General features: G+C 49.8%; 1 protein-coding gene across 2 annotated transcripts in view; it reads left to right on the forward strand.

Annotated features, from left to right (window-relative positions):
- CRYBG3 (crystallin beta-gamma domain containing 3) overlaps positions 1-22,655 on the forward strand; it is a 2,312,058-nt gene that overhangs the window by 1,135,637 nt on the left and 1,153,766 nt on the right. For both annotated transcript variants that reach the window (XM_069639009.1, XM_069639010.1), the window contains one exon: positions 6,083-6,216. In XM_069639009.1, coding sequence (XP_069495110.1) covers positions 6,083-6,216 — 134 coding nt within the window. The remainder of the gene's footprint in view (positions 1-6,082; positions 6,217-22,655) is intronic.

Below are 22,655 nucleotides of genomic sequence, written 5' to 3' on the forward strand. Positions count from 1 at the left end.
GGCCACCGACGGCTTTAAGGGGGAGATGAGAGGGGGCGAGCTCTGGCCGCAATCCTCAGTGCCCCCTGGAGTGGTGGCCGCCGCATCAATGAGTTCAGAGGCCCCTCCCCCACCAGGGGAGAACCTCAACTGCCGTGGAGCCGCCGGGGGGAAACGGCCCACCAGTAGCTTCCCCGGCAAGCGAAACCAGCACAGATCTCTGGAACTCCGCCACCGACCAGATTTTCTCCCAGCTGGTGCTTGCGGGGTCCGCACAGCCACCGGGAGAGTCGGATCTCCCCTGCAGGGGGTTTTGGGGGGGGGGGGGCTCAGATTCTTTTTTCATCGCCCTGGGGAGGAGAACAGCAGAGGTGCTTCAGCACATCTTGGCGCCCCCTGGTGGCTCTCCAAATGCCTTATTTTCAAAGAATATTTTATGGCTGGTCATTTGAAGACCACCCAAGGAATTCATAATTTGAGTTCTGTTGCAATAAATGGTGAACAGGAGATATTGGAGGGATTCCAGAATTGTTCCTTCAAAGCAAGATTTTGAAAAGATGTTTTTCCTATAGAGGAAGGATTTCCAGCATTGTACTGCTTCTAAATTTGTCGGATTTTGCTTGTGGAGTAGGTGATCACTTTTTTCTGCGATCTTATGCTGTCCTCAAGTGTCAATGTTTTTTATTTAAATCTTGGGAGTTATTTTTATTTTGTGCTCATGATGTATGCGGGCTGCTTCTGAACATTTTTTGAGTGATCCTTAATTAGGGGAATGTGAGGGCATCATGAAGCAAGACACAGATAACAGAATCAAAGTTCCCAACAAAATGGTTTATTAAATCAAACATCAGGATGGTCGATGGCCTAACTTGCCCAATGCTAAGGTGGGTGCTAAAGGTTCAACTTAAAGGTCTGTCTGTGTTCAAAACCTATCCTTGCCCTCACAACTAAAGCTAAACAACGTGTAGGGATCTCAATAATCAAAGAAATGGTTTGTTTTATTGATGTATAAAGCGCACCACACCCTGGGGTATCTGGGCGCATTACAGGACAGTTTAGAATCATGGTAGTTACATACAGAATAATAGTGACAATACTTACATACACACTATTGATGGCAGAGCAATATGAGTACATAAAATACAGAAGTATAAACATACAATGCAAATGTAAGTTGGACAAGGGCAAGTTAACAAATTGACAGTAGTAGTATGGCAGATAAAAAAAAAGGATTTGAATTTGCAAGGGCTAAGTGCGTTTTCGAGGAGAGGAAGTGCAAGGAATCTGGTACTCTAAGCGATCGGGTAGGAAGAGTCATTCATGGATAGCCATTTTTTGGTGTTCGACCTAAAGCTATGGAAGGTCTGGTTGGTGCGCAGATTAAGGGGGAGAGCATTCCAGGTTTGGTATGGTTGAATAGGAAAGGTAATGCCACGAGCTCTTTTCAGGTTGAATCGTGGAACTGAGATGCAGAAGGAGTTGAATGATCTTGGCGGTCTGGGTGAGGTGTTCATGGAGATTTTATCCTTCAGATACTGTGGTGCAGCATTATTGAGGCATTTATAAGAAATGGAAACTAATTTTGTAGTAGATCCTGTCCTTAATAGAGAGCCATTTGTAGTTACTTCCGGATTCGGAAATATGGTCTCTTCTAGGGATGTTCAAAGCTGTTCTGAGAGCATTGTTTTGTAGAGTTTGGAGTTTATTCAAAACTTGTTTATTTGCTCCTGCATACAGTGCGTTGCAGTAATCCAGTTTTGACAGGATTAATGCTCTTGCTAGTATGATGCAGCTGTTAGTGGACAGGTATGGTTTGCAGGCTTGTATACGCTTGCATGTGTAGGCAGTAATATATAGTAATAAGGCTGTCGCATTGACTTGTTTTCTGAGGTTCAAGGTGGAATCTTTGGCAGTTTTAATGATGTTACCATCTATGTTAAATGACAAGTACTGGGTGTCTAGTTTGTTAATGTTAGTAGGGGCACCTAGGATTAGAATTTCCGTCTTCTCATTCAGGTAGAGGCTGTGGGCTGCCATCCATGCCTGAATGGTAAGGTACGTTTTGTTTAGTAGGGCAAAGTCCTGGTTGTAGTTTCCAGATAGAGGTATGAGTATCTGGGTGTCATCTGCTTAATTTGTGTAGATGACACCAAATTATCCAGTTTGTCAAATGGAGGCTTGATAAATACATTGTACATAGTTGGAGAGACACATGACCCTTGCGGCACTCCACATGTAATAGGGCCAGGGTCCGGAGCTGCGGAAGGTGAGAAGACTCATCGATCTATTGCTTAGAAAAGATTTGATCCAGTCTGCGGCCACTTATGAGAAGTTTGCCGCAGATGACAAGTGTTCGCAGAGTATGTTGTGGTCCACCAGGTCAAAGGCGGTTGAGAGGTCTCACAAGAGGAGTAAAGCATATTAAGGGCTTGGTTTTTCTGTAGCTTCTGGGCTGTTTCAGACCTACCGATGTTAATTTGTGAGTTGCTATTTTATTTTGTAGGGTGCCAATTTTGTTGGCTAGAGCATTTTGGATGTCAGTACACCATTCTTTATTTTTTAGGTGAGAGTCGTCGGGGACTATAGATGATTCTAGTTCCCTCACTATTACAAATAGTTCCTTTGTACTGCAACTGGCATTTTGTTTCTTGTTTGGTCCTGATAATTTCAGCTTTGTAGTTAGCAGGGTTTTTGATTACTTTGTCTTTATATTCTTTTGAGGGTAGATTCTTCTATTTATTTTCCATTTTTCTGTATTCTAGCCTAAGGGCTTTCAGCTCAGGGGTGAACCAGGTGTTGAGGTGAGCTTTGGGCTTACTCTTTCGAAGTTTGAGTGGGGCAATGGAGTCTAAGGCTTGGGTCATGGTGTTAAATAAGTCTATCAGTTCTTCTGGGTCTTGTGATTTAGTAGAGTTCAAGGTTGGGATCAGGATAGGCATCAACTTATCAGTGGTGATGTTACGTTTGTTTCTAGTGAAGAGGGGTGGCACAATGGTTTTAGATTTTATGGCTGGCCGATTGGCGCGAATGGTAAAGGAGATAAGAGAGTGGTTGGTCCATATATGGGGTTCAATGGCCGTTGTGGAAATAAGTTATGATCGGCCAACCAGTTTAGTATTCTTCCTTTCTCATGAGTGGGTTGGCTAATTCTTTGCGTAAAGTCTAGTTCTGTTAGTGAGTCAGCAAGTAGTTTAGCTGCATAGTCATTATGGTCTGAGAAGCCTAAATTGGAATCACCTAACACTAAGATTTGTGAGGTAAGTTTGGTGTTGTCCGAGAGAATAGTGATTATGTCCTCCTCAAAGGTCCTGATCGGGCCGGGACGTCTGTATATTAAGTGAATGGTTAGAGTACTAGTTTTCGAGGTGGCTAATTTGACCGTGAGAAGTTTGCAGGACTTGATCAAGGGGGCGGTGGTTATTTTGAGCGCTATGCTAGCCTTTGCAATGATGACGACCCCGCTGCCTTTAGATGTTTCTCTGTCTGCTCTTACAATGGTTTAGGAGTCAGGAATGGCTAGAAGGAGGGAAAGCCCTGCAGCAGCATGGAGCCAGGTCTCCAAGATCGCTAGGAAGTCAAGTTAATTTTTATTGATAATATCGGCTATATCTGTCGCATGTGCTATAATGGATCTAGTGTTTATTAGAATGTCCAACACAAGTCTGAGTTTCTCCCAGCTCTTAGCCTCATTTTAAGCTCCCCTTCCCCAAGTTCAAGAAAGTGCCACAAAAGTCTCAAGGTTATGTTTCTCCAGTTCAAGGCATTACAGTTCCACACAATCCTCGGGGTTCTCTCCACCAAGTTCCAAGCAAAACAGTTAAGAAGAAAAGGGGTCTTGAGGCTCTGTCCTCAAGACAACGTTGTAGGTCCTTAGGTCTCAGAGTTCCCTTCCAAAACACTACAATGCAACAACTGATATTTGTTTGTCTTTCAAAGTTCAACACAAATCCAGGCAAACTTGACCCTCCTTCTGATTTGCATCATCAGCTTACTTATAGTGCTCCTTGTTGGTATATTTCACAATGTCTTCGTCTTTCATAATTCAGGGCTCCCTCATCTAGGCGCAGTCAGACCACACAGTCGACCAATCACAGGTCGCACAACCAGGAATCCTATGCGCTCTAGCCCACACATGTTCTTCGGTATTTACCCTTTGAGGTGGTCTTCTGTATTTCCCACCTTTCCCTCGCACTCTCTCACACTTGTGCTCATCTCGGGAGGATAGCTCAGGGACAACGTGCTCACCTTGGAAGAAAGACGCAGAGCAACAGAGGTTCGATCCCCGGTCCGCGCTTAGAAACCTCTGGGTATTAAGCATGTTCTAAATAGCCAATTACAGTGTACTCTTTTGCCGTAGGTTGCTTTAAAAAGGGCACTTTCCCTTTTAGCTTTCATCAACTATCAGTTTTGCCCATGAAGTTTCACTCAATTCAATATTCAGCATGTGCAGTTTACTCTTCTTCGAGTTTTCATTCAGTTCGGGATTCAATATGCATATTTTAACTCAGTTTCAGGTTTTCATTCAGTTTAAAATTCAATCGGTGTCAGAGGATACTTTGGCATTCATGCATAACCCCTAGCGAGCGCCCCCAGTCTAGAGTGACCTCTCTTTCCACTCACCGGTCCTCAGAGTTCCTCCTCCGGTGGCTGTGCGGCTTCTGTTTTGCCTCCTAGGCGAGCGGGCTGGTCTCTGCGAGCCCTGACAGCATTTCGTGCTCTTCAGAGCACACACCGCCAGCGCTGCTCTGCTCCACGGACGCAGACAGCATCCTCTCACCCTGTAATAAAGTATATCTGTTGGTGGTAAAGCTGTGATTCGAGACACAGACCTGCTGTGGAGTCATTGTGTTTGATCCAGGCAGCTTTATTTACATAGTTATAAATGTACACCATCCAGTTTCTCTTGAGGGTATTTACAGAAGACTGGAAACGAGACATAACTGTAGAGCAGAAATCCACCGGCCATCCTTCACACTCCAGCTCAGGCCCCCAACTGACACTCACAGAACATTCACTCACAGATACACCCAACATTCTCCTGACCTGCATGCATGCATCAACATCCTTACATCAAGCACTCCAGGCCAGTGACCTAAGACAAGACTACATTATAACACTCCCTCTCTTTCCTTCCTTGTTTGCAGCCCCAGCTGCTTTCTTTGGGTAACAGAAGCTCCCACACCTGTGGCAGCTTAACGGCTCGACTTGCAGCTCCACAGGTTGTCTAGCACATCTGCTGGCATCCTGGTTCCCTCTCAGGTCCCACCAGCACTACCTCCTCAGGATACAGGTCCTCTGCTGGGCTCTCCCACACAGACCTCCCTGCTGCTCTGTCTGCTGTTCCAAAGGTCTCACTTTATACACCTGCAACCACTTAACAGGTTGCAGGTGTGGAGTCACAATTGGCTTACCTGACCATAGTTAAAGGGACATGCCTCAATTTCAAAGCACTATGCAGGCATCTTCTTTGTTCCAGTACCAGAGTGGGAGGGGTAGGTTGGTTGTCAATAGGGAAAGGGGGGTACCATGTCTTACCCCACTCCCAATCCCAAGAACCCTCCACCCAGGTAATCCTCCTTCACTTCTCCACCCCAGGTTCAGTATCCAAAAGTGATTCCCTGGCCACCTGAGAAGAGGATCCTAAGGGAGTAGAAGTGAGAATACCCTCCGGTTTCCTGCAAGGATTAAAGGGGAGGATGCAGAAAGTAAATAGTCTAATTTAACCGGAGCCTGAACACTGAAGTTCTCTGAAAAAGTAGGTTTTCTGTACTTTGCAGGATTTAGGAAGACAGCCTTAAAGTGAAGGATTAAATTAAGAGATGTTGATCGAATTGCGATTTGTGCATTCAACTGTCTCACTTGAAAATGCTTATGCCACTAGGCAGAGGACGAGTGTACTTTGGGGGAGGGGACTGAAATAGCATACCAATGAACACTTCTGGTTTAAAGGCTTCTGAGATGTTTAGATGTACAAATAGTAATTGTTTCTGTACATGTGAAGAATGTGCAGTATTTCCATAAATGGATTAGTGAGCTGGTTTATTTATTTCATTTGCTTACTAAGTTCAGTATTTATTTCAAACCATTCCTCTATCTTTTTCAGATAATAATATATGAAAAACCCAACTTTAATGGGTGGGCAAAGCCTCTCAGTGAACACGTATATTCTGTCAAAACACTGTTCAGCAGAGACTGGGATTTCAAAGGAATCGGATCAATACGGGTCTGTGGAGGAGTGTAAGTACTGTTTTTTAAACACTCTCTTGTTTTTATTTGGGGATTATACGTTACATTTTGTATAAAATATGGCAGAAGTCTTTTTATGAATTGTAGAGAATGTAGTACAATGAAGAACCATACATTGACTGTGTGTGTGTGTGTGTGTGTGTGTGTATATATATATATATATATATTTTCAATGAAATAACTTTGTTAAAGGGACGTTACAGTTACTTTGCACTAATAACAACCTATCCATATTAGGGTTACAAGTAAAATCGAAAACCCCCAGAAATCCACCAGTTATGGTAAGCAAAGCAACCATAACTCCCACCACCACTGTGCACTGCTAAGACCAACACCCATGACATCAAAGATGACATAACAAATCTCATTGATGAGCCACCATGGAAAGAGAAGGCGGGACTCCGTACATAGTCCATCTTCCCTTTCCATGGCAGCCTGCAGACCCCTATGACAATATTACCACAAGCACATTTTCTTCCCTTTCAAACCTATCCTACCTATGAATAACTTTACCACTTAGCCGGTCCCAGGTGGACATGGCCACTTTAACACCATGTTTCGTCCCTCGCGGTCATGGCCAGTAGCCAGATTGTCCGCGTCATGACCTTATACTATGACCTGGACAATCTGGCCACTGCCCATGGCCACAGGCTATACTATACCTCAGTCACCAAAGGTATATCACTATTTTTGTACCTACATTATGACACCTGTCAAAAAATAAAACATAGTAGGCACATTGGCAAAACCATGCTTTAATGTCCTTGGCAATGCTCCTTATACGACTTTGCTGGAAATCCTCCCATGTTTTATTTTTTCAAAAGTGTTAAAATGTATGTGCATACAATAGTCATATAACTTGGCCCCCACTTGACAAAATCCATTCAGTCTTTACACAAATATTGAAGGATGGGTCTATAATCTTTCTCAAAACTTTTGTCCACATTCTTCAAATGGCAACAAAGTTGTACGCCATCTAAAAATGTTGAGACCCCCTCTAATTTCGCAGCCTCTTGAGTTAGAAAAACATTTATATCTCGATTTAAAATCTTTTTGCAAACTTTTGTGTAGATTTGCCAAATAGCACCACATTTATAAGCCTTTACAGTTTTTGTTTTTTTTTAAAGATTTTATTAATTTTATTCAAACCAAACAACAATGCAAACCAAACACCAGTGCAATTTACAGCAGTTCCATTATTCACCATTAATCTTGGTCACTGCTCCCCCATCCCACCCCCCTTTATGAGCCTATTTGTTCCACGCATTCTGTATCTGCTTCACGTGGCGGGGTCCCGCTTCCCGCAGATTCTGTTGGATCTTGTATTGCTCCAAACAGTTCTGTTATTAATAATTTCCATGCCATCAGGGTACCTGCTTCTTCCTCCCCCACCCTATGTTGCTCGCCTCTTGCCATACCATCGTTTCAGCCTCTGCCCATTTCTGCAACTCCCTCCACCACACCTCCACCCGTGGCTTGTAACACGTCTTCCATCCCATGGCAATCCTTCTTTTTGCAAGCACATATGCCAAATCTTTTAGTTTCCCAACATGTTTAAGTTTTCGTGATCTGGGGAACCCTCCCAGCAAGCAGGCCCAAGCCGTGTTTATGATGATCGTGACCCCTTTTTCCGCTAGTTTTTTGCCACTTCACCCCAGAAACGCTCAGTTACTGGGCATGACAAAAACATGTGTGTCATGTCAGCGTTTTCCTTGTCGCATTTGGGACATGCCTGTCGCCCAGCATTTTCGAACTTGGATATCCTCAGAGGAGTCATGTATGCTCTGTGTGTTATATACAATTATATTTGTTTTAGTCTCGCATTTCTTGACGCCTTCTTGAGGTATCCCAGGGCACGTTCGCACATCCCATCCTCTATCGGGGCTCCTACTTCCGCTTCCCAGTCTAGTCTCAATTGTGTCAGCTCCTTCCCGACCTTAGTCATCACCATCTCATACAGTCTAGAAATCTCATGCCCCCCTTCCGATATGTCATATATTGCCCCCATGATAGCATCTGGTTCTTCTACCAATACTGTTTCAGGCCACATTTTCTGAATTCTCTGTACCATTCTATGATACGTAACATACTGGCCCGTATGTAATCCCGCTTCTTCCCCAAGCACTTCGAAATCTTTAATGGTCCCCTCTTGCCAAATGTCCCCTAACGTTACCAACCCCACCGATTCCCAGTAGGTCCTGATAATCACCCTCAGCTGCTTATCTCCCCCTGCCAATGCAACCAGCGGTACCTGCGGGGAGCATGGGAATGGGTCCTCCATCATCCAGCATGCACAACGCCATATTTTCCACCCAAGCATCATAATCCCACGGCGCTCTTTCACTTCTGACTCAGGCAGCCAGATAACTTCTCTTAAGTAAAACGGGGCACAATCATGCCCAAACAACCTTAGTTCAGGGGTCGCTTCATCCGAGAGCCATTTGGCCACATATTGTAGCTGGCTCGCTACATAATAAACCTCAAAATTAGGCAGTTTGATCCCCCCCTTTTCATAAAAGTTCTGCAGCTTCCATAGCGCCACTCTGTTCTGGGTACCATGCCACAGGAAGTCCCTAGACATACTGTTCAGTTTAGCAAAAAACTTCTTGGGTATCATGTGTGGAATATTACTAAAATACTGTAGAAGCCTAGGTAGGACCACCATCTTCAGCACTGCACCTCGTCCCATCATTGCTAGGGGCAACTTGTCCCAGAAATTCATGCATTTCTCGATTTTCCCAATGGCTACCTCGGTGTTGTGCCTATGTTCCTCTTCTGCCGTGTGGTACATGTCTATCCCAAGGTATCGGAAAGAACTAACCGCCCATGGTATTTGTAACACCAGTAACCTTTTCATAGGGGTTCGCTTATAGCTGCCCAGCAGAAAAATGCTAGATTTTTGACGATTCAACGCTATCCTGGACAGCCCCGCATACCTCTCCATCACTTCCAGGATGTACTGGAGATTTTCTTCCGGGTATTTCAAGTATAGTAACAAATCATCCACATATAAGGATATCAGGTGTCATTCCCCCCCTACCTCAATATCTATCATATCATATTGTTGCCTGAGGTATATTGCTAGGGGCTCCAGGGCTAGAATGTAAAGCATTGGGGACTAAGGGCACCCCTGCCTGGTGCCTCTACTAAATTGCCACCTCTCGGATATCACTAATCCTGTTCGAACTCTGGCTAGCGGCTCACTATATAGCATCGTCGCCCACCTAATGTAACCAGGCCCGATTCCGTACCCTTCCAGGGCCGCCAGCAGCCATGGCCACTTGACCGAGTCGAAAGCTTTTACCACGTCTAAAGACACAATCGCCATTTCGCCTTCAGTCTAACTACCCCATTCGACCACCCGGTGGAGTAGCCTGTGATTATGAGTTATGTTCCTATTCGGGACATAGCCCGTTTGGTCTGGGTGTATTAATTTGCTAATTACTCTTCGCAATCCGTTTGCCAGGACAGCTGTCAATATCTTGCTGTCTTGGTTCAGCATCAACAAAGGTCTGTAAGAGCCACAGCTGTGCCCCGGTTTGTTAGGTTTGGGAAGCGGTATTATGCTCACCTCTCTGAGCGACTCCGGCAACCGTCCCACCTCAAACGCTTCATTAAGCATTTCTAACATTGGGGGGAGCACTTCCTCTCTATATACCTTATAAAATTCACTCGGGAACCCATCCACCCCTGGGGTCTTACTGGTGGGCAACTGCTTCACCACTTCTAACTCCTCCAGAGTGATTGGTGCATCGAGCTCCTCTTTCCTCCCCACTTATCTTGGGCAGTCCTATATCTTCTAGTGTTTCGGTTATCTCCTCATGGCTGCCTCCCTCCTTATCCCCGTATAGCACCTTATAACAATCTGCAAACTCCTCGTTGACTCCTTCTTTGGTGTCCGCTACCCCACCATCTTCCCTCGTTAACGTTCTGATTGGGGGTCTGGAGTTTCGCTCTTGTATAGCCATGCTAAGAGCCGTCCTGTTTTATCCCCTCCCGCATGCTGTCTCTCTATATACTTTTTGTAATTGAGGTTGCAGAGCCTTTCCCAGTGTTCCGCACATTTCTGCTGCAGCTTAAGTGCCAGCTCCATGTCTACGTGTCCACCTTTTAATTCTCTTTCTAGTTCCTCTTCTGATCTTTGTAGGTCAGCCAGGACCCCGCCCTGAAGGCCCTTTGATTTTGCTATGGCAACCCCCCGCATCACTACCTTAAAGGCTTCCCACAATGTACCCGCCGAGTCAACGCTACCAGTATTCAGCTCGAAGTAGTTAGTAATCTCTTCCCTTATATCTTCTCTAAAGACTGGGTCTTTGAGCGCCTCTGCTCGGAGGCGTCATGTCGGAATCCCTGTTCTCGGGGGACAGTATTGCCACCCGAGAACCAGTGGCGAGTGATCCGAGAGGACTCTCACCTTATATTCTAGCTGAGTAATCTCTGTAATGACATCTGACTTGGCAAAGACATAATCAAGTCTTGTATGTAGCTGCTGCAGGGTGGAGTAGTGCGAATATTGCCTTTCTTGGGGGTATTTTGTTCTCCACACATCTGCCAGTCAAAATCATCTAGCAGTGTCTGTAATGCTTTAGCCGCTGGGGTGGGTCTATCAATCTTGCCATCTGATCTATCTACCTTGGGGTTCATTACACAGTTAAAATCCCCCCCCCCCCAGATCACTGCACTACCCACACACATACTAAAGTTGGTGCACAGAATTCTGAAATATGCTGCCGTGTTTTGGTTGGGGGCATATGTATTTACAATGCTTATCTCCTTATTCTCCACCAGCCCCCTCAATATGACCATCCTCCCATCCGTCTCCACCACTTGCTGTAATAGTTGAAACGGGATGTGCGGCGCCACCCAGATAAGTACTCCTCTAGCATAAGCAGAGTATGACAAGCTCACCACAACCCCTTTCCATTTCTTTCTAACCAACTCCATCTTACCCCGTGTCAGATGTGTCTCCTGCAGCAGTGCAATATCTATCTTTTGCCTTCTCAGATACAACATGACCTTATTCCTTTTCAAATAGCTGTTAATTCCCCTGACATTCCACGTGATTATTTTAAGATCGCCCATGGCTCGTTAATAATCCTCTCCCTTACCTCCAGCCGATCCCTCCCGCCCGCGCAATACAGATTCAACCATCTGGCTCTTCTATGCAGGCTCATGTTCAAATTTAAACTCCTATTAACTATATACACACACCAAACTCCCCCATCCCCTCTCCCAGCCCTTCCCCAACAACACTCTCCCCAACTGTTGCCCAGCTCCATTCCTGGATATCGGGCACCCCCACATCTAGCCCTGTCAAGCACAAGCCTATGCTCAGGGCTCAGTAAGGTGAAACCGCCCTAATGGCCACTCAACTACTAATTCTCAGGGGTGGGTTGCTTTCGTCCTGTTGCTCCTATTTTCAAGTTGATTACGCTTTACGTTAATGCTATGCAGCTCCCACATGCCTTTTACCCACTATATTCCAGTCCATGCGGAGCACAAGGCCCGAAAGCTACACACTGTCCACCCGGTCTCACTTTTCCCAATATAAACAGGGTCACCCCCCCACTTACCCCCTCACTTACCCCCTCAATGTCCCTGACACAGGGTCTTCAGTTGTCATGCTCCTGCCGATCTCAGTCTGCCTCTTGTTCCAGGCAACCCTGCAGGTCCAGCCATGACACCACCTCCTCTGGAGTGTCAAAGAAAAACGCTCTGCTCTTATTCAGCACCTTCAGTTTCACCGGGTACAGGAGCATGTACTTAATGCCTGCCGCACGCAGCCTCCTTTTGACGGCCACGTAGCTGTGCCTCTGCACCAGCATTGTGTAATCCGGGTATGCCGTGATGTTGTTGGATGCTCTCTATTGTTCCGCCTTTACGAAAATATTCCAGGATCTTCTCTCTGTCTTTATAGTTAAAGATCCTTGCAATTATCTGTCTCAGCAGGGCCCCAGGTCGTGGTTTCCTCATCAAGGCGTGATGCGCCCGCTCCACCGTGAACCCCTGTGAGAGCTTGTCTGCTCCTATCTCCTGGAGGATCATGTTCTCTACATAGTTTGTGGGGTCTTGGCCTTCCTCCCCCTCCGGCAGGCCGACCACCCGTATGTTATTTCCCCTCGCCCTTCCTTCCGCTTCTTCCACCCGATTTTCGAGATTAGCAACCTGCTGTTTTAGCACATGGACCTCTTTTGCATTATTCGCGCTGACATCTGTATTGGTCTTCACTGCGCTTTCCAGACCACTCGTTCTCTCTGCCAGCGCCCTAACGTCTTGTCGTAGCAGGGTAAATTCAGTTCCTACCACATCAATTTTGTTCTCTAGTGCTGTCCGCAGGTCCGCCATTGCCGAGCCCCATTTGGTGCTCAACTCCGTTATAGCCTCCAGGATCTGATGCTTGTCTCCTGTGCTCTGTGTCAATGTTGTAGGGGTCCTCTGCGCTTTTGCAAAGACCTCCATTGTAGGTTGTTTGGTCTTGGCTCTTAGCCCCTTCACTGACATAGCGCTACCCATGCGTGTCTGGCTCTGGCTATGCGCTGTTGCTGTGACACTTCCAGTTCCTTCAGTCGTTGGGGTTGCTATCTTGCAACTTGCTTTTGCTATGGCGCATGAAATTGTTTTTCAGGTGGATTGTAGCCTCCCACGTTTTACTCTCCACATATAGTTCTTGTTCTCGCACGTGTCCGCTGACACCTCCCCCTGTGGTTAGGTTGCCTGGGCACATGTAATGTAAGCAGGGTTTGGGTGCCCCTCTGAAGTTATATTAAGCACACTCACTTATTGTTTATTGGTTCACCCTCAGTAGCCACCTTGTGCCACATTAAGGGGTACGATAGTGCTGCACTACACAGGTCGTCTGCAGCCTCCTAGGTCGTTCTCCTGTAAGTGTTCAGTTGTATCTATGTCGGACTTTGATCACTGTCTCTTGCTATGCGCCCTGCTCATCCTCCGGCTTGCTCGTATGTCAGTGAACGTACGCGGGCCTGATTCAGATCTTATCATATGGCGGCAGCTCTCCGTGTGCAATTCTGCTCGATTGAGCCTAATACCACGGTGTCCGTGGCAGGCGACGCCCGCCCCAAGCACTTCCGACCTGCTCCGCGGGTCAGTGTATATTCGCCGCTACAGCGGCTTACGTGCTGCAGAGCCCGGCAGCTCCTATTGTCTTCAGCGCCGCCCGACGCCCACACAGTTTGTGCGTTCGATTCAGTGTCATGCACTGCTTACTTCCGCTTCGGGGCACCGCATCTTGTGTTTCGTGCCGATGCAATCCACTGCCATCGGCCGTGTTAAGGGCTTGCTGCCCACAAGCACATACAACTTCCAATCAGTGTCTTGACTATATTCTTTTGCCACAGCCCGCTACTCACGTATCCGATCACCACGTCTTGCAAGCCCGGCTGCCTTCATGAGCGGCTGGGAGCCGCGTCTGCATATCGCGCCCCCCTGCTTTCGTTGTATCTATTCGAGAATGATACATGTGTCAGGTTTCGGGAGCGCCGCCTCGTCATTTCAGTACTGAGAGATACTATTTGATGCTGGCTGCTGGCGGCCGATGTCTTCCCGCTCCGTTTGATACGGCAGGAATTCAGCTGCCTTTGTATATGGCTAAGAGCCACCCCAGCCCTCAGAGTTTATTTGTTGATCTTGTTGCAATCTCCACCCGCTACAATCATTCGGGCCCGGGAGCGTTGATCCATTAACACGGTCCCAAACAAGAGTGCAATACGTTATCATAGGTATTCGTGTACATCATGCTCCGTGCAGTTCAGAGGGATTTGTTTCACTTCCAGACTGCAACAACACTTCCTTTGTTCTCCACCATCTTGGCAACAAATTATTCTCACGGCCGCTCCTAACAAAGTCCATTTATCTTTCAATCCACAAGCACGAATGACTCACTCTTCAGGATTCCTGCAGTGCATATGTTCCAACGCTCGTCCCTTCAATTTCCAGCCACTTGCATCATTTTTCAAGCGTAATTCAGCAGATGTCGGATCAACAGGAGCTCAGCACAAAGCACGTCCTAATCCATGGCTAGTTAGCCACGCCCCCCCTTTACATTATTTTGGGGCCCCCTCTTGACAGAATCCCACCAAACTTTGGAAAATCATTTATATCTAGATCCAAAATCGTTTTGCCAACTGTTGTGCAGATTCGTCAAATGGCACAAGATTTATAAGCCTTTACAATGCTTTGGAACCCCCCTCTAATTTTGCCCCCTCTTGACAGAACCCTACAAAACCTTTATAAAACGATTCAGAATTGGGTCTAGGATACAATTCCGAAATTACATGCAGTTTCACTGAGTGGCGCCAAAGTTCTCCAGCATGGGGTCTGGCATGGATTCACATGCTCATGAATATTCCCCGTCGTCAGGCTGGGAATCCTCGGTAAAGAAAAAACAGTATCAGTTTCGTTTCTGATCTCTTTCGTAGTAGTAACCAATCACTGATCTCTGCGTCATACTGACCACAGCCAATGACTGCCCTCTACCTAAGCCCCGCCTCTGGCAGCCATCTTCAGATTTTTACCGCACGTTCAAGTGTTGGGATCCTCGTGCTATTGCTCTCGAGCGTTAGTGCTTTTTTTTCACGTTTTTTTCTCAAAAACTTCGATTTTTCGGTCAAAAGAGCCTCAAGCTCCACAGTTTGTTCATCCGATCAACGGGGACCCGTGTCGGATTCGTCTACGCCCCTCAAGGGTGAAGATTTCGTCGGGCCACGCTTTTGGAGGACTCCAGAGGTTTCTCAGGCCCATCTCGGACATGGCCCAGGAGAAGGGACGCTCGACGCCCGGAAAGCTGTTCAGGGTCTGCCCTGGATGCCAGCTTCAGAATGTCTTTAAGGAGGACGAACACTCCTTTTGTCTGTACTGCCTACATGAGGACAAGACGCACGTGGAGAAGGACTGTGCGTTTTGCGGCAATATGTCGGAGCGGACCATGAAGGACCGCCATCAACGTCTCGCCAACTGGCTGGAAGGGAAGAGCCTGTCAGGTGAGAAGAAGAAGAAATCCGAGCGGTCTTCTAAGACCTTTGAGGACGCCCCGGCGACGGGGGTCCAACACAAGGTCAAGCAGCGCGAGTCCACTGGCACCGGGAGCACCGAACGGTCGGGCTCTACGGGCGCCAGGCAGGGCGCATCCTCCCCGGCACCATCAACCACGAGCCAACGCTCTGGTTCGGGTAAGAGGAAGGCCGAGCACCCGGCGAAGCTCCTGGAGAGGCCCCGGTCAAGCTCGAAGGCCCCATCGGAGGGAGAGCGAGGCAGTGACCCTCCCCCCAAGAAGAAGGCGGTGAGCGCACCTAAGGTGGTGAAAGCCTTAATCCATCCGGCGAAGGCCTCTATCGAGACAGTCGCGGCGGCCCTGGCTCAGCCTGTGGAGGCTACACCAGTGGTGGCGACCTCGGGGCTCAGAGTCTCCCTGCCACCGCGGGGGGAGTCCTCTTTTATGCCCATCGACAGGACCCCCGTGAAACCTCCGACGGAGAAGAAAAAGGGGGGCAGGAGGTCGTCGTGGATTCGGCCTCAACCTCTGAGGAAGAGCTGATCGAAGTCTTAAACCACGGCGTTGGCGTGGAAGAAGACCAGCCCGTCGGGGGGGACCCCGACGTGGGAGACGACGATAACGTCGAGGGTGCCGACGGGGCCCCTGACCGCCCGTCAGAATCCCCTCAACCAGTGCCGCAAGACAACTCGGCGGCCATTTTGTTGGCTATACAGTCCTTATGCTCGGAGATAAGGACGAGACTGCCGTTACCACCAGCGGAGGAACCGCTCCCGACGGGGGACCCGGAGCCAGGCCCTTCTGGGAGCCCTCCCCCTAAGAGAAGAAGGATTCATCCTCCACCTCCTTTTCAGCCATCGCGCCCTGTTCAGCCCCCTCCCCGTCCACGACTCGTGGGGATGATACAGGGACTGACACGGCCGCGACGGGTACGGACGTCGAGGTTTACGACGAGGATCTGCCGTCGTCGCCTCCCACCCGGGCTTCCCCGCCCGACGAGATTGGATCGTTTCCCTCCATGATCGCCAAGGGGCATCCGAGCTTTTCCAGCTCTGCCCGGAAGAGAAGTAGGAAGGTTTCCTTTATCAACGGCGCGAGGCCAAGAGGAAGACGGTCCTCTCTGTACCTCTACTGGACGATATTTGGGATGAGGGCCTCGCCCTCCTCAAGAACCCATCCATGATGCCGGCTAGAAGGGATCGGTACGAGAAGAAGTACCGGGTCCCGGACGTGGCCCCCTTGTGCCTTCGGGCACAGCCTACCCCGGACTTGGTCGTCTCCGCGGCGGCCAGGCAGAAAGCGGGGGGGGGGCGCGGCCTCTACGTCGACCTCCCCGCCGGACGGCGAGGGAAAGAAATTGGATACGATGGGATGTAGGGTCATCTCGTCTGCAGCCAGGGCTGGACTGCCCCACCGGGACATCCCCCGGTAGACCTCGGGTCAAAGGGCCTCTTTTCACAGAACTCGGAAGGATACATATAAAGAATGAATAACAACGATCCGACTGGGTCGTTCGCATGGAACTGGCTGCGGGTGCTGCGCATGTCTTTTCTTCAGCCCCCTCCAGGACTGACGAGCCAGACTGCATCTGCGCATGAGGCCAGGAACTGCACGTGCCCTGCCTTGCAGCCTGTCTCTGCACAGTGCACACATGCGCAGCAGCCAGGCAAGTGACAGGGGCAGGCTGCGAGTGACCTGGCTGGCTGGCTGCTCTGCTCCGACCAGCGAGCTAGGCAGGCCATGCTGGGGAGGATTGCTGAACTGCATCTGCGAGGGAGGTATGCTGGTGGCTACGAACATGGCGTGTGCGCAGGAGGTCAGGGGCTGCTCTGAGCAGGGCTTTGCAAGCACGGGGCACTGAATGTACCCCTTTCTCATCTCGCCTCTCTCCCTGGTGCTAATAACATCGCCCTCTCACCGCCGCCCTGGTAAGCACCACCCCGAAAATATTCATTGGGGAGAACTTGCCGTTATCTTTGGTGTGCGGGAGTTGCTGGGCCAGGATTGGCGGCACATTGTAGGCTGCTGAGTCTATTGTTGGGAGCATCTAGAACACCCGAGTATCCGGGGTGAAGTTCCTTCCTTGCTTCTTTCCTTCCTTCCTTGCTCCCTTCCTTGATTCCTTCCTTGCTTCCTCCCTTCCTTGCTTCCTTGATTCCTCCCGTCCTTGCTTCCCCCTTCCTTGCTTCTTTGTTTCCTTCCTTCCCTGCTTCCTTCCTTCCTTGCTCCCTTCCTTGCTCCCTTCCTTGCTTCCTTCCTTCCTTCCTTCCTTCCTTCCTTCCTTCCTTCCTTCCTTCCTTCCTTCCTTGCTTCCTTCCTTGCTTCCTTCCTTGCTTCCTTCCTTGCTTCCTTCCTTCCTTCCTTCCTTCCTTCCTTCCTTCCTTCCTTCCTTCCTTCCTTCCTTCCTTCCTTCTTTCCTTCCTTCCCTGCTTCCTTGCGTCCTCCTTTCCTTGCTTCCTTGTTTGCTTCCTTGCTTCCCCCTTCCTTGCTTCCCTCTTCCTTGCTTCCTTGCTCCCTTGTTTCCTTCCTTCCTTGCTTCCTTCTTTCCTTGCTTCCTTCCTTGCTTCTTCCTTCCTTCCTTCCTTCCTTCCTTCCTTCCTTGCTTCCTTGCTCCCTTCCTTGCTTCCTTCCTTCCCTGCTTCCTTGCGTCCTCCCTTCCTTCCTTCCTTCCTCCCTCTTTCCTCCCTCCCTTCCTTGCCTTCTTTCTTTCCTTCTCTCATTCCTGAAGTGTATTTCTCCCCTCCTTTTATTCCTTCTATAGTCCTTTGTTTTTTTCTTTCTTAGTTAATTTCTTTTTATTTCTCACACACTTCCTCTTTCTGCCTTTACTTCTTCTCTCTTCCTTTCTTTCTTGTTTCTCTCTTTTGTCTCTTTTTTCTTCCTTCCCTTCTTTCTAAATATTGGTCGGAATCCATGTGTTACTGTGTTTCTTGCACGGCATGACCTTTATATTTTACACGTGTTTCAAATAAAAGTTAATGTCATTTTTATTTAAAGTAGTATTAATCTTTGCAGGCAGTGTGTACTCCTCTGGGTGCCATTATATATCTGGGAGACTTTCATTTCAGCTTGACAATTGGGGTTCAGGAATGGGGTGGAGGGCCCCTCACAATAAACTTGAGCAAACCCACCAGCAAATCTAAGTGTTGGGGGGCTTGGAGGAAGTGGGCCTGGTCTTGGCCGGGAACTCAAGCGCAATAGATTCTGGAATCCTGGAGTTTTGACATAGTGACCTAATGACATTGCTATGCAGAGCGCATCGTGTGGAAGCGTGGCCTAATGTTCACATGTACACCATGTACTTCATTGCAAGTATCTGTGGCCCACGTGGCCGGAGCAAGGTGTGACTCTGCACCACTGGCGGATGCAGGCGCGTCAGTGAAACTGGCGTATGTTTGCACATCCACAGATTGCGCTGCTTGCAGAATACGGAGCAAGTTCAGTGTACAACGGTGCAACAGACGTGAGCAACCTTAGCACAGACAGGCGGAAAATGCGGGTACGTGGTTGCCCATATACCACATACGCATTGCAAGTGCAACATGCGTTTAACATATGCACATACTGAGTGCGCATAAAATACACACAACTGTAAATACGCATGCTAGGTTGGAAACAAGAACAACGCGCATTGGCAGAGCCACCAGATTGGGCTTTTTTAGGCTGAATCTGTTCCTTGTGCCCAGGGCTGGACTGGCCTATACGTAACTCTGGAGATTTTTTGGTAGCCCTCTGCACCCTGTGCCTCTTTTGTGTGGTATTTCCAAATGTTCCCATAGGAAAAGGGTTGGGCTTGCTGAAAATGTGTAATATGGGGCCACTTTGAAAATAATTTCCAGGGCCTCTTTTGATTACCAGTCCACCCCTGTCTGCAGCGACGACGATTAAGGCGGCCAACGCCTTGGCTATCGTAGCCCGCTACGACAGGGAGTTGTGGTACAAACTGCCCCCCCTGCTGGACTTCCTACCAGATGACAAGAGGGCGGATGCCCTAGAGATCTTGCAGGAAGGAGAGGTGGCGTCGGACCACACCATTACGATTGCGACGGACATCGCTGACACTGGATTTCGCCAGTTGGGCAACGGCGTGTGCCTTAGGCGGCGTGGGTGGCTCAAGGGTACTGACTTCCGTCAGGACGTGCAGACCAGAGTCTTGGACATGCCGTTCGACGGAAACAACCTGTTTGGGAAAACAGTGGACGATTCCCTTCAAGCCATCAAGGCAGACACGGAGACGGCCCGGGCTCTTGGGGTTCTCCAGCAACGGCGGCCGCCCTTTCGGAGCGGCGGAGGCAAACAGGGTGCCTCCAAAGGTTCCGGTGGCGGATTTTCCACCTACCGTCAAGCGGCCCGTTCGTCGTCGTCTAAAGAGGTGCCCGCGTGTCCCCCCTGTGGCCAGGAAAGAACATCACGTCCCTCAACTTCTCTTGGAGGTAAAGGCGATGCTCAGGAAGGGCGCCATCGAGCTCGTCCCAAAGAGGCTTCGGGGCTCCAGAGTTTACTCAAGATACTTCCTCGTGAAGAAGAAGTCGGGAGGATGGAGTCCCATCCTGGACCTACGATGACTGAACAAATTCATCAAGGCACAGAAGTTCTGGATGGTCACCCTCCAACACGTCCTGGGTCAGCTGGAGGAGGGAGATTTCCTGTCATCGTTGGATTTGGAGGATGCCTACTTCCATATTCCCATCCTAAAGGGACACCGAAAGTTTCTCAGGTTCGTGGTCCAAGGGCGTCACTATCAGTTCAGAGCCCTTCCCTTCGGACTGAGGTCGGCACCCAGGGTGTTCACCAAGTGCCTCGCACCGGTGGCGGCGCAGCAGCGCCGAGATGGGATCCACGTCTACCCCTACCTGGACGACTGGCTCATCCGAGCGAAGACGAAGGAGCTCGCCGTGGAGCACACGGCAAGGACCGTCCAACTTCTCACGGACCTGGGATTCTCCATAAACTACGCCAAGTCCCACCTGGTGCCCGCGCAAGACGCACTGTTTCTGGGAGCGAAGCTCGACACAGTGTCGCTTCTGGCCTATCCGTCGGAGGAAAGGACGAGGGCCATTTTGGGCAAGGTGCAGCGGATGCTGGTTGCGGACGCGGCCAGAGTGAGGTCCATCAAGTCCCTCCTCGGAATGATGTCTTCTTGCATTTACCTCATCCCCCTGTGCAGGCTCCGGATGCGCCTGTTGCAGGAGTTCCAGACGACGCCCAGCTTCGAGGAGAGGATCACACTCAACGAGAGTTTCCGACGAGCGATCCGGTGATGGGGCACCCGCGCGCATCTGATGACGGGCATGGACTTCCAGTCCCCCGGCCACCAGGAGACAGTGACCACGGATGCCTCCCTGGAAGGGTGGGGAGCGCAAACTGAAAATCTGCACGCGAGAGGCCTTTGGCTCCCGACGGAGAAGTCCTTCCATATCAACGTCCTGGAGCGCCGTGCATTGTTTTGGGCCCTCAGGTCCTTCCTTCCGTCCCTCAAGGGCAAGGTGGTGAGGATCTTCACCGACAACACCACCAACATGTTCTACATCAGGAAACAGGGCGGAACCAGGTCCCCAGCCCTGTCCAGGGAGGCGCAGGATCTGTGGCATTGGGCCGTCGACCAAGGGATGTTTCTGGTGCTGTTTCATCTGGCAGGGATAAAAAACACCATCGCCGACTCACTCAGCAGGGAGCTGCGCTCGTGCCACGAGTGGGAACTACGACAGGATCTAGTGGACCGCCTCTTCCGACGGTGGGGCACACCCCAGATCGATCTGTTCTCGATGGCGACGAACTCCAAGTGCCGGAGGTTCGCCAGCAGGTTTCCCCAGCCGAGGAGCATGGGCGATGCTTTCTTGTTCCCCTGGGAGGGCCTGTTTCTATACGCGTTCCCTCCATTGCCATTGCTGATCCGGCTCATCAACCAGCTCAAGAGGTCACGGTGCAGGATGATCCTCGTCGCACCTGCGTGGCCGAGGCAGATATGGTTCCCGGACCTTCTGGACTTGTCAGCGTCCCCGTCAATCAAGCTGCCAGTGGACGCGGATCTTCTCTCCAGGGAAGGAGGCGCCATCCTCCATCACGACCCGAAGTCGCTGAACTTGCAGGCCTGGCTCCTGCAGCGTTAGAGTTTGGAGGATATGACATACCGGCCGACTGCAGAGAGGTTCTTGCAAAGGCCAGGGCGTCCTCAACTCTTAAATGCTACGGACACAAATTGAAGAGGTTCTCTGTCTGGTGCCACGCACAGAAGATTAACCCTCTACGGATTACGGCTCCCCAAGTACTGCCGTACCTACTGACGCTGGCCAAGGCTGGACTGGCGCACCCGTCCATCAAGATTCATCTTGCTGCGATCTCCCGATACACCAGAACCACGGGGCGGACGTCTTTGTGGTCTCATCATCTGGTGAAAGAGTTCATGAAGGGACTGTTCAGATCGTTCCTGCCGGTGAAGGCTCCGGCCCCGGCGTGGGAGCTCAACGTGGTGCTGACCAAGCTCATGGGACCTCCGTTCGAGCCTCTGCACTTGGCTCCGTTGAAGTTCTTGCCGTGGAAAACAGCGTTTCTTGTGGCCATCACCTCCGCATGACGGGTGGGAGAGATCCAGGCCCTTTCCTGCAAGGGCCCGTACTTGACTTTTCACGACACGAGGGTAGTGCTCAGGATGCACCCCTCCTTCATGCCCAAGGTGCCGTCGGACTTCCACCTCAACGAACCCTTGGTGTTGCCTGTTTTCTTCCCGTCGCCTTCGTCGCCGGCTGAAAGGACTTTGCACTCGCTGGATGTGGCTAGAGCGCTGAAGTTCTATGTGGACCGCACAAAGTGTTTTCGGAAGACGTCACAACTCTTTGTGAACTTTGGACCTGTCAATCAGGGGAAGGCTCTCTCGAAGGCTTCCATTTCCAGATGGCTCTCCGGCTGTATCATGTACTGTCATCGGTTGGCAAACCGACCGCTGCCTGGCCGTCCGAGAGCCCATTCCACCAGAGCGATCGCAGCTACCACGGCATTCCTATCTGGTGTGCCCTTGCTGGACATCTGCAGGGCTGCTACGTGGAGGTCGACGCACACCTTCACGAAATTCTACTGCGTCGATCGGGATTCCAGGGAGGAGTCCAGGGTCGGCCAAGCAGTGCTGCGCAACCTGTTCGCCTAAGGTGAGCCTGGTGAGGAGGTAAGATTTGCTTAATGTTGAGTTTGATGTAATGCTTAATGTTGAGCCTTTGCCACCTCCCGTGGTTGTGCATGTGTGTACTGCTATGTATTCTTTATTCATGAGCATGTGAATCCATGCCAGACCCAATGCTGGAGAAGGAACAAGTTACTTACCTGTAACTGTTGTTCTCCAGCATGGGTCTGGCATGGATTCACATGCGAACCCTCCCGCCTACCCCTCTGCGGCTCTTCACTTGGTCATACTGCCACTTCACGTGCT

This window comes from Ambystoma mexicanum, chromosome 7q, assembly GCF_040938575.1.
Source record: "Ambystoma mexicanum isolate Mex_15411 chromosome 7q, UKY_AmexF1_1, whole genome shotgun sequence".
Lineage (NCBI taxonomy): Eukaryota > Metazoa > Chordata > Amphibia > Caudata > Ambystomatidae > Ambystoma > Ambystoma mexicanum.